The sequence below is a fragment of the Natator depressus genome, chromosome 3, assembly GCF_965152275.1.
Source record: "Natator depressus isolate rNatDep1 chromosome 3, rNatDep2.hap1, whole genome shotgun sequence".
Classification (NCBI taxonomy): domain Eukaryota; kingdom Metazoa; phylum Chordata; order Testudines; family Cheloniidae; genus Natator; species Natator depressus.
In genome coordinates, this window is record NC_134236.1 from 60,624,277 (window position 1) to 60,636,543 (window position 12,267).

At 35.9% G+C, this 12,267-nt stretch overlaps 1 protein-coding gene across 2 annotated transcripts in view; it reads right to left on the minus strand.

The window, feature by feature from the left end:
• Positions 1 to 4,288: 4,288 nt before the first annotated feature.
• Positions 4,289 to 12,267, minus strand: part of FILIP1 (filamin A interacting protein 1) — a 167,176-nt gene continuing 159,197 nt past the window's right edge. Inside the window, exon 7 of one of the 2 annotated variants that reach the window (XM_074947996.1) lies at positions 4,289 to 5,497. In XM_074947996.1, the coding sequence (XP_074804097.1) occupies positions 5,457 to 5,497 (41 nt within the window). In that variant the 3' untranslated portion in view covers positions 4,289 to 5,456. Of the gene's footprint in view, positions 5,498 to 10,106; positions 10,360 to 12,267 lie in introns of those variants that run through there. The other variant, XM_074947997.1, reaches the window with a different exon arrangement.

Genomic DNA, 12,267 nt, shown 5'->3' on the forward strand with positions numbered 1-12,267 from the left:
TATACTGGAATAAACACTTGTAGATAGATATTACTGCATCTACTTTAACAGAGTTGTATGAATTTCAGTATATACACAGATCGATATTATTTCCAGATTTTACATTAGGGGAATGGGGGAATCACATTTAAGCAAGCAAAAATAAAATATCACATGTAATTTCACATAGTGGTGATAAACTGCTTCCCTCAAACAGTTTTACTTTGTGGAGGGCATTAGGCAACTTGGATAGAAAATGGGAAATAAATACATTTTTTAGAAAGAAGGTACACACACCACTATTCCTTTTCCCCCAACCCCTTTTCTCCATCCCAGCCTATCAATGATCTTCTGTACCTATGCAGAGCTCAGTGTAAGACTGGGGCCTTAATGTGTTACATTTGTTAATCTTTGATGAAATGAAGACTATAGCTGTATCAATTTCAACATTCTTTACCAGTCTTTAACTAAGTTACATTTGAAAGTTAAAATTAATTTTTGGGTGTATATGAAAGAGACACTGTATGTGTAGGAATAATAAAATTTTAAGAAGCTTGCCATGTGGTATACTTCTTAAAATCTGTGTATCCCATTGAGTCTGAAAAAGTTTTTTTCTCTTATTGGTCAGTAACTGGTTAAAAGATAGGAAACAAAGGGTAGGAATAAATGCTCAGTTTTTAGACTGGAGAGAGGTAAATAGTGGTGTCCCCCCAGGGGTCTGTACTGGGGCCAGTACTGATTCATAAATGATCTGGGAAAAGTGTTAAACAGTGAGGAGGTAGCAAAATTTGCAGATGATACAAAACTATTCAAGATACTTATGTCCAAAGAAGACTGCTAAGAGTTACAAAGAGATCTCACAAAAGTGCATGACTGGGCAACAAAATGGCAGATGAAATTCAGTGTTGAAAAATGCAAAATAATGCACATTGGAAAACATAATCCCAACTATACATATAAAATGATGGGGTCTAAATTAGTTGTTACCACTCAGGAAAGAGGTCTTGGTGTCATTGTGGCTAGTTTTTTGAAAACATCCACTCAGTGTGCAGCGGCAGTCACAAATGCTAATAGAATATTGGGAATCATTAAGAAAGGAGTAGATAAGACAGAAAACATCATATAGCCTCTATATAAATCCATGATATGCCCACATCTTGAATACTGCGTGCAGTTCTGGTCACCCTATCTCAAAAAAGATGTACTGGAATTGGAAAAAGTACAGAAACGGGCAACAAAAATGATTAGGGATATGGAACAACTTCCATATGAGGAGAGATTAATAAGACTGACTTTTCAGCTTGGAAAAGATGACTAAGGGGGGCTATGATAGAGGTCTATAAAGTCATGACTGGTGTGGAGAAAGTAAATAAGGAAACGTTACTTACTCTTCACATAACATAGGAACTAGGGGTCACCCAAAGAAATGAGTAGGCAACAGGTTTAAAACAAAAGGAAGGATTTCTTCACACAAGGCACAGTCAACCTATGGAACTCTTTGCCAGAGTATGTTGTGAGGTCCAAAATTGAAGGTTCAAAAAAGAACTAGGTAAGTTCATGGAGGAAAGGCCCATCAATGGCTTTTAGCAAGGATGGGTAGTGATGCAAAACCATACTCTGAAGTTTCCCGAAGCTGGGAAATAGGTGACGGGATGGATCACTTGATGATTACCTGTTCTGTTCATTCCCTCTGAAGCACTTGGCATTGGCCACTGTTGGAAGATAGGATATTGATCTAGATGGATGATTGGTCTGATCCACTATGGCTATTCTTAGGTTCTGCAAGAATTTATTCCATCACATTGTGAACTTCTTTATTGCAACAAAGCTATAATAAATAATTAATATTAATAATTAAAGTGATCATTTATATTATATATGAATAATTAAAGCTATAATTATTATTCATCAGAATAAAACTTGAACTTAGTAGATACATCTGTATGCTGTTAAACCAACTGAAGTATAATATAAAATACCCAAACACTGCTGAAGAATAAAAGTTATCTAGCTTTCATAAAATACTTGAAATTTATGAACCTACAACATTCTTTTAAGTAAAAACAAACATTAATACAAAGTCAATTATTTAAAAAATGTTAACATTGTGACAAATAGACAAAAACCAGGGAATTCACAGTTGAAGATGGAGTGGTCAATGCACCTACGTTAATTTTCTGGTAGTTTCTGATTTTATACAATAAATATTCTAATTTTAGTTCCCCTTTAAGTCCAATGCTGTCCTGAGAGACATCAATTGTAAAACTGCTATTGACTTTAACAGGAAGATTTGTGTTTGCAGAACTGAAGAGTTTAGTTCACTCCCACCCCACCTCAAAAATTAAGTATATTTACTTAAAAAAAAAAAAACTTGAACCATTATATTTCCTCACATACAGCCATGTTAACAATTATTTAAAGGATCTGACTGACTATAGGGGCTTCTAAAGAAGATCATGTTCTTCACCAATTTTTCGTATTTTAATATTGTTGCTATTTATGGATTCAGTGTGGCATGTACATGGCTTCATCTGAAAACATCATGATTATTTCCTTTAAAAAGTGCATGTATAGAAAAATCATTTTTTTAGTATATTTTAATAGACTTCTTTCAATGTACCCCAAAACAGACTAATTTTTCATATTTTGAAGTCAGGATTCAAATCTGAATTAGGTTGCATTTGAAGTCACTAATACTAATTCACAGAAAATTAAAGTTACCCTCCATATGAAGACTCTCTGCACAGGTGTGATTTTCAACCAGAAGGTATTTGTTGTTTTAGAGCTGCTTGCAACGTGCCAGTTCAATCAAACTTTATAATTCCACTCCATATAGAAAAGCATAAGTAGTACCTATCTATATGGTGTTTTATTTTGGCCAGTGCTCTCAGTCTCCCTCTTAGATAAGTAAGACAGTTCATCCAAAATACTTTTAAAAATGGATTAGGATAAAATAAACTATAACTGCATTTCTGTTAAACACCAGCTTAACTTTTTAAACTTTTAAAAGTGTGATTATGGAGTGGTTGGATTGGGGGACGAGTGTTCCTAAAAACAAAAGGAAAATGTTTCTTCACACATACCATAACTAGATTTTTTGTTAATCCAGATGGAGCAGAAAGAAAAACTCATTCTACTGTTACTGAGACATTAATGCTATTTTTAAACCCAGAGAAACGATTTCAGTAGTGTTGCGTTACATTTCACATAGCTGTCAGGTTCATTATAGATTAAGTCAAACCAGTTCTTATCCCAGATGATTATTCATTCACAGGTAATGTTTTTTAAGGCAGTGGGCTTGGTTCATCATTATGTAAATTCCCATTTTGTGCTGTTGTAACTTCATAGACCTCAATGGCACATAAGTGGGTCTGATTCACCAGTCTTACTCCTGTTTTACACAGGAAGTCAATATTCCTCAGTCTGTGTAAGGAAATTGAAATATGCTATGTAAATTCTGGATGTCATTATAACTTTCCCATATTGATTACTATATCAGCACTTTATACCCAGTGAAAGTGAATTCTATATACAAATTTTATACAAAACAAAAGAATATTAGGATTTCAGGAAACTTGGACCCAAGCTGTCACACAAAACTGATTTTTAAAATGCTGTCAATAAGATATACAAGGGAAAAGCATGCTCCTGCTATTCTGCAGCTGTCGAATTTGCTGCAGAATTCCCCCCGCCCCAGCCTTGCTGCAGAATTGTACTCCAGAATAAAGTTTTGCCTTTAAAAAAAAAAAAATTCCAGTTTCAATTGTTGTGAAATAACCTTGCAAAGATGATCTGAATGACTATAAACCAAATGTAATGTTAACGTCTCAAGTCTGCAGACAGCCTGATGGGTTATCTGCTTCTTAAAATCTCAGTGAGATGTTAACATCTACTTATGACAAATTTAAAATGTCGTAATTGTTAACTATTTCACTTTTGATCATTTCAGCAAAAAGGACTCATTAATATGCTTATCCAACAATCTCAAGTCACCTCCCCAAATGCCCCAATAGTCCTGCATTCAGTTGCCAAATCTTCCAGTTTTCCCTGGCAGCTTTACAGTACCGTTATACACTAATAATACAAAAGTCTGCAGCAAATTGGAAACTGAAAATGTGGGGAAAATTTAAAATAAAATGAATTTATTATAAAAAATAAATAGCATGAGGGATACCATACAGGTTCTATTCAATTTCATATATAATTCATTTAAAAATCCATTTTTAATTCAAATGTAGCTGCCACAGAATTCTCATTATGCTTCTTCAGAATGCAGCATCAATCATCGAAGGGCCACTGCTCTAAAATTTAAGTGCACCTTGCAGTGGCATACATGGGGTCTTGTTATATGATCATTTGGCCATCTTTACAATACAGTTTCCTTATACTTACATAGATGTGATATTTGATAGCATAGTGAAAACTCAAAGTTAGAAACAGGGGAGTGGCATCATTAAATTTGCCAGATGATAGATCTTTCTTTATAGCACTGACAATATCTGGATGCATATAGTGTGCACTGTGATATTGTAATGAAATAGCAGCCTAAAGATGGCAACTACAAAAACCATACAATTCCTTTTTTATCAGTAGTACTTACTAGAAAATAAAACAAACAAGATTAACTTCAACACTGTCAGCCTTATGACATTTGTGGCATAATCCAAACACTTTGTTACATTTGTATTCTTGTGAAAATTTATTTGTTACAGTGTGAAGAAAATTGACTTTTTTCAGTACAGGCAGAAGTAAAAACACATTGTAAAATAATAATAATAATAATCACAGCTTAGTGAAAACTGGTTTACAATGTTTAAAAATAATCTTTAAAATCAGGTAGTACTTCAGGGCTTTGGTTTGTTAGTACTCAGTTTTATGCTGAATCTCTCCACAGTGCAAGAAAAATTCTATACCAGTATACCCTTTATGGCAGTCCTTTGAGCATTTAGTCTCATAGTCATATGGTGGCAGGAAAATGTGTTGCATACTTCTGTTAAAAATAAAGAAAGCACTGTTCAGATTAAAATTTAAACGTTCTTTCCTGTCTTTAATACAAAAATATCAATCAACACTAAGAATTTTGACAGTGTATTCTACAAATTAACATGCCATGGACAGTAGCATTTGGAAGGTTTGGGGAAAGTTACATTAAAGTGTTTTATAAAAATAAATTATATGGCAAACACCACCAAACAAAATCAAGCAGGTGCCTTAGGCTTTGCAAAATAAGAGTAACATTCAGTGGGCACCATAACTGCTTTTCTCTTTCTCTACATATTTTCAAAATATCAACAAGGCCATTATTTTTAAAAACTCTACAAATAATCATAATAATCCAATGGAAGCAGTAAAAAACTTCGGTCAGTGATCAGTAGCGCAGGAGACCATGGTGATAGTGGTAGAGGGCTTCAACAGTGATCCATCCAACTGGTGTGGAGAGGAAGTGCACACATATAGAATACATTGAGTATGGTATCTCATCTAGAGTTCATGCGTAACTGATGAATGATGACACTTTCTAAGAGAGAAGAGCAAAACATTTGCTATTATATAATTGGAAATACAGGTAATTTTTAATAAAGTTAATAGAACTTAGCATTTATATCGTGCTTTTTTTATCTTCAGAGACTCCTAATGATTTTAATTAAACATCACAACACTCCTTGGAGATAGCTATTATTCCCATATAAAGATGGGAGACTGCGATTGAGAAGAAATGTCCTGGCCAGTGCTACAGAGGGAGTCTGGGCTAGAGCCAACATTAGAACTCCGAAGTCTGAGACTCCAAGTTCAAAGTTCAATCTCTCTGTCATTATACACAAAAAGTAATTCAACTAAAATATGTCTATAAAATGTGCATATTGACTGTCTCTCCCCTCTTCTTCATAGGTTGATTGTCCTCTTAAGTACAGTTCATGTAAAGATTTACATGCAAAATTACTTTACATACTCCGTAGTCCCATTGAAGTCACTGAACTACTCACATGTTTAAAGACTTGCTTGCATGCTCAATTTCAAGGATGCAAGTAGTCTAAATGACTTAAATGGGACCACTCACATAGGGAAATCCTGGCCCTATTGAAGTCAATGGTACTTTTCCCATTGACTTCAACAGAGCCAGGATTTCACACATAATGGATAAAGCTATGTGTAGACTTTGCAAGATCAGAGCTTACATTTGTACTGTGCTAACATAAGAGGTCCTTGATCCTGATCAGTCTTTTGGTAGTACCACAACAAATATTAAATAATTAACTGTCCTATGGTCTAAAGTAATGTGTTTCCATTGCGCACAAGATGATATTTACTAAATTGGAGTTTAACCATAAATGTAAATTTCAATATGCAGTACAGCTTTAAAGAAACAATTTTTGGGGTCTTTAAATGATAAAATTGCAATCAGACATTTGAAATGTAGTATGATGTGCCTTCCAAAAGCATTTATTTCTATAGTTGAAACTTCTTATATAACTATGTGATTGTCTTCCCCGCCTCGTTTTCAAAAGCCATTTACAAGATACGCAAAATATAAATTCAGTGTATCCTTACCACTTTTATTAACATGTGCCTATGCTTCACCTTTTAAAAAAAATGTGTTTGTAGAATGTTTGATTGTGGGATTGTACAATATTGTAATTTTAAAACAGAAAAAATGTTCAAATATTTCATTTACTCTTTATGCCAGAACCTTACCACTAGATGGCATGTTTTCATTATTTTACTCATATGGATAAAACAAGGCTAAGACAACAATTAGGAGAATGTGGGAACATAAGTGAAACAATGGAATTTCCCAATCAACTGTATTCCTCTACATTTAATTTACCATTTACATAAGGTTTTTCCATCCATACATGTCCATATTTCCTCCCACATTTGAATAATGAACATACAAGAATCATAAACTGTATTAAAAGTTAACCTTCACCACCAATGCAGTTTTATAACTTCAGGTTCTTAGAGAATATGAAGCAAGGTAAAAGCTGTATTTGCTTAACATCAAATTTTACTCATTTCCAAATACATCTATTAATTTCAGTGGGAGTCACATGAGCTTATTTTAAGAAAATGGTTCTTAATATCCAGTATATACATTATATATCTATACACAGAGTTTGAAGACAAAAATTTACAATTTAAAAACAAAAATTTGGTAGGCAGAAAATGTCTTCTTACTTGTACAGGTCCAATTAATAACTGAACAGCGTAACTATAGTAAGGTTTCAAAATCAAAGTCTTCCTCTTATAGACCAAACATAACAAGTATGCAGGAGGAGGTCAGAGACTAGAGAGGATTAAGAATTCATACATTGTGTATGCTTCCATTATTCATGTGTTCACTAATTTCTCTTACACCTCACCCCTTCTAACATTTGACTTTGTAGTAATGTATGTATTCTTGCTATTAAAATAGATGTCCAAAGAGGTGTTTGTCTAAAATTTTCATAGGGTATAGTCCAGGGATGGCCAAACTTACTGACACTCTGAGCCGCATACAACAATCTTCAGAAATTGGGGAGCCGGGGTACACCTGCTGAGCCCTGAGTATCTGCCAGGCCTTGGGGCTTCAGCCCGCTCCTGCTGAGCCCTGAGTCCCAGTAGGTGCACTCCACGGGGCTGAAGTCCCAAGATCCCCCTCCTCACTGGACAGAAGCCCCTACCCCATCACCCTGCTGCAAGGTAGAGGTCCCAAGCTCCCCCCATGCCCATCTGGTAGGTGGAGAAGGGAGAGCCTGGAGGGGCTCCACGAGCCACACTTTAATTGTAAAAGAGCCGCATGCAGCTCGCGAGCCATGGTTTGACCACCCCGATATATTCTGGCACAGTGAGTAGGAATAATCTGGCAATGGCTAGAGAGAGTGCTTCTGGGACTATAAATTTTACAGCTTCCATGAGCTATACATTTACTTAAAGAAACAAAACTTAATTAATTTACTCTAATGAAAAAATTAAATGAAGACATCTGTATGGATAGGAGCAAATTCAGATTTAAATTATATTGGTATAAATCAGAGGTCGTTGTAGTTATTTGCATTTACACTGTTGTAAATGAGTTTAGAATCTGGCCCATAGCGAACAATTTGCATAAAGTCTCACCAATTCTGATAATAAAAGCAAATCACCTGACATTTTAACATTTGAAATGTAAATTAAATTTCTTTTTACAATTTACATGAATGGATAAAACCAAATTATACAAAAAGATGTACTGGAGACAATGTAAGTCCCAGTGACAAAAGTGGAACATCATGTACCAATATAACTATTTCTGAACTTTTAAAATCATGTTCAGAAGAGTTTTTAATATGGGGAGTTGCTCATACTTCTATCTTGCAAGAAGCCAAAAAATAAAATAAAATAAACCCACACATGGTCCTACATGGTTTTGTTCCTGCAGCTGATAGCTCCCAATTTGAAAGTAGTTAACCCTTTCCAAAAAGCCAAAGAAGAGCAGAGACCAAGTAGTAAGATAGTTTCAAAGTGAAGTCAACATCTATAATGACAAATGTTAGAAAGAGTTCTGTCTGGGAGAGCTCAGTTGAAGGGAATGAGAATTACTCACACAGATGGAAGAGAAAAACATTCCCCTAAATGAGAACAAGTTTAAAAGATGAGCTCATCGAAATTACTGCCAGCACACTACAGGTTTCAAACTGACTTAGTGATGTCAGCAACTGATATGCGATAGGAACATATAATTGGTCTGAAAACCATCCTTATTATTGTAGCCTGTGTTGAAAACATGAAACATGGTAGGACGGTAGCCTTCCCTCTTTAAAGATGTGCTCTTGAAATTCTGGCCAGTCACCGAACATTAGTGTTAACCTTGAGAGGATCTGAAAACACGTTTAATATGTTTTAGGTAATAATCTGGTATTTAGTCTATAATTGGCATGAATCTTTGCAGACCAATGCTGTTTTAGAGATTATGCACATGATATTAATCCCCAAGTAAGTGGTTTAAAGTTTAAATATTCTCATGTACATTCTGTATGGTCATATTTATAAAAGTCACAAAATGTTATTTGCTTTTCTAATAACAGTGAAGGACTGTGATCACAAAACGAAAAGAGTAAACAACTAAAGATCAAGGTGGCCATAAGAAGTCAAGATACTGGTTGCTTAGTATATTTTAAGATCTGAAAGAAACCCTTTAGACTAGAGCTTGCATGTCATTATGAACCAAGTTCTGCAACCTTTCTCACACTGAGCAGCACTTAGATCAGTATTTCTGTTTATGGCCATGAGACAATTCACATGAGCAAGCTGTACTTAGCATGAGTAAGGGTGACAGCATCTGGCCCTATATAATCCAGTAGAAAACTTGTGTTAAGGATCAGATTTAAAATCAAATACAGGGAAATTCAGTTAGGGAGGTTACTCTGTCCTTAACTCCACACATAGATGCTGAAACACTTTTGTGATGTAATCTGACTCATTGTTCTGTGACTTTTCTCACAGACAGAGTTATTGTAACAGTCATGCTTCTTTCACTAGACAAAGTTTTTAAGGTGCTGAGTGACTTATCTTATTGTAGTCAGTAACTAGATTGCTACCTTCAGAGGAAAAGGCACTCTGAACTGTATGATCAAGATAGCTAAGATTCAACTTTTTAAGACTTTTGTGCTACAAGGTTTTTTTTTTTTTGCAATTCCCTCCTTGCCCATTCTCTACTTAGAGTAGCAAACTTCAGGTAAATGAAAACATATTACAAAATGCTGAACTCACCTAATTTTTTAACCAAAGACATACACTAAACTTAAAACAGATATTCATAAGTACTTAGAGGCATACAGTTTTCTCCAGTTTATACAAAATATTTCATTTCCATGAACCTCCAATAAACTCTTACATGTCAATATTTAGTAAATAATTTACATTACCCTTTGGCTTACATCAACCCTTACACTTTATCTTTCTTTCCTTTTGAGAACCTTTGTAAATTGTGACCTACCCTCTTCTTGCTAATATTTAAACAAGATTAGTATGTTTTCAGGGTCTTTTCCTACCAATAGTCACAAGTTGTTATTTTTTGTTTGTTTGTGGAGTTTTTTTCCAGATTAGTTTCAAAAACACCCTTTTGACTGATTCTGATTCCTTGACCTTTTGCTAGGTTGGCTGTGAATCAGAGATTTTTCTCTGGTCTGGTCCTGGCAGTGGGATCTGCTACTCAATCCTCAAAATACTAGTCTGACTTGTCAATTCTGTTTCGTCTGGTGTTGCTGCATTCCTTCTCACATACCCTGATAACTCCACAAGTGGTAGTTCTAGTTTGCCTCTCCAATTCTAGGTGTGCTGTGGTGGCACTGGATATCCAGTTCCATCTGATGGTTTCTTCTTCAGATAAAGTAGTCTCTCAAATCCCATCCAAAACAGATGCTGCTTTCAAACACAGGCACATTTAGACTATTGTCCCATATATATAATCACTTAAGTTAAGAAGACCTAGTTTCTTTTTAAAAGCTATGAAAAAGAAGGTTTAAGCCATCTATAGTTCATTACTGTATCATGCCACATTACCAGGAGGCTCATCTACTTTGCAGCATTTAAAATTACTGTTTTTAACTGAGTGGAAGCTTTGGTTTAGCTCCGCATTTAGTGTGATAATGAACTTTTAGCTTCATGTTATTATGTTTAGAATGTCTGCTGAAAAAGCTCTGATACATTAGAAATAATAATAAGAACTCACTAATGATTAATTGACAAATTGAGGTATGGGGCATTTATTGGGCATAACAATTAGCTGGAAGGAGTTGATGCACTTCTGGTCACAAATTCCCAAGAAGCAGCTCCAAGTTTGGTTCTGCTATTAGAGAAATTATATATATAAAGTCATGAGTCTGTTTTTCAGATGTCCTAACACCTACATTTCCAAAGTTAATTGGAGATGCATGTTAATGGAAGATGCTTGAGGACTTGTGAAAATCAGAATCAATATTTTTGTGATGGTTTCAGAGTAGCAGCCGTGTTAGTCTGTATTCGCAAAAAGAAAAGGAGTACTAATCCCCCAATCCCTTGGTTCATTGCATTGACCCTGTACATCCTATTAACTGAATTTGCTTCCTTCAGCCACTTAACTTCTTCACTTCGCATTCTCCCTCCCATTCATTTTGAGTTACACTTGTATTCTTCATGCTGCATCAGTCATCTTCCTTTCTCTTCTCTCCTCCAGCTAGGGAACCCATAGTTGTGGGACTCTTAATAGCTCATTCAAATGGTTGAATCATTATATATTTTTAAAATGCACCCCTGGCCGAGTTACTTCAACCCAGAGTTCCTTTATTGTATCTTACTTGTGTGGAAATTGAGTTTTCTGGGGAAATTCCCTTGACAATTATGGTGCTAACAAACAAAATAATGACATCAATCATTTGCATCCACACCCATTTCCATGCTGAAATATTTCCTTAAAACATGCTAAAAAAAACACAAACGGAAAAAATGCAAATACTTCAGTATAACCAGAACAAAACAGAACACAAACTGGTATGCCATAGCACTGTAAACTGGGTCTGTATTTGAGATAGACACGTACCAAACTTCAGGGAACACGCTGGAATTCAGGGTAAGTTGGGTGCAAAGCCTTCTGTCCCCTACCCTCTCTATCTGAGCAGAGTTCTCCATCAATTACTTTGCACCATTAACTGTCTGTATTAAGGACTGTTCTAAGACAGAAGAACTCTAGATAGCTGAAGTCATATTACAGCACACTTTCTAATTATGGGCCTGATCCAAAGTAAACTGAAGTCAATGGCCTTGTCTACACTACCACGGTAAATCTATCTAAGGGTATGTCTATACTACCTGCTGGATCGGAGGGCAGTGATCGATCCAGCGGGGGTTGATTTATCGCGTCTAGTCTAGATGCGATAAATCAATCCCCGAGTGCTCTCCCGTCGACTCCTGTACTCCACCGCTGCAAGAGGCGCATGCAGAGTTGACAGGGGAGCGGCAGCAGTCAACTCACCGCAGTGAAGATACTGCGGTGAGTAGGTCTAAGTACGTTGACTTCAGCTACATTATTCACGTAGCTGAAGTTGCGTAACTTAGATCGATCTCCCCTCCGCCCCCGCCAGTGTAGACCAGGCCATAGTTACACTACTTAGTTACGTGAATAACATAACTGAAATTGACATAGCTAGACCCACTTATCGCGGTATCTACACCACGCTGTGTTGATGGGAGACGCTCTCCTGCTGACTTACCTTACTCTTCTCGAGGAGCTGGAGTACAGGAGTCAGTGGGAGAGCACTCTGCCATTGACTTAGCAAGTCTTCTCCAGACCCT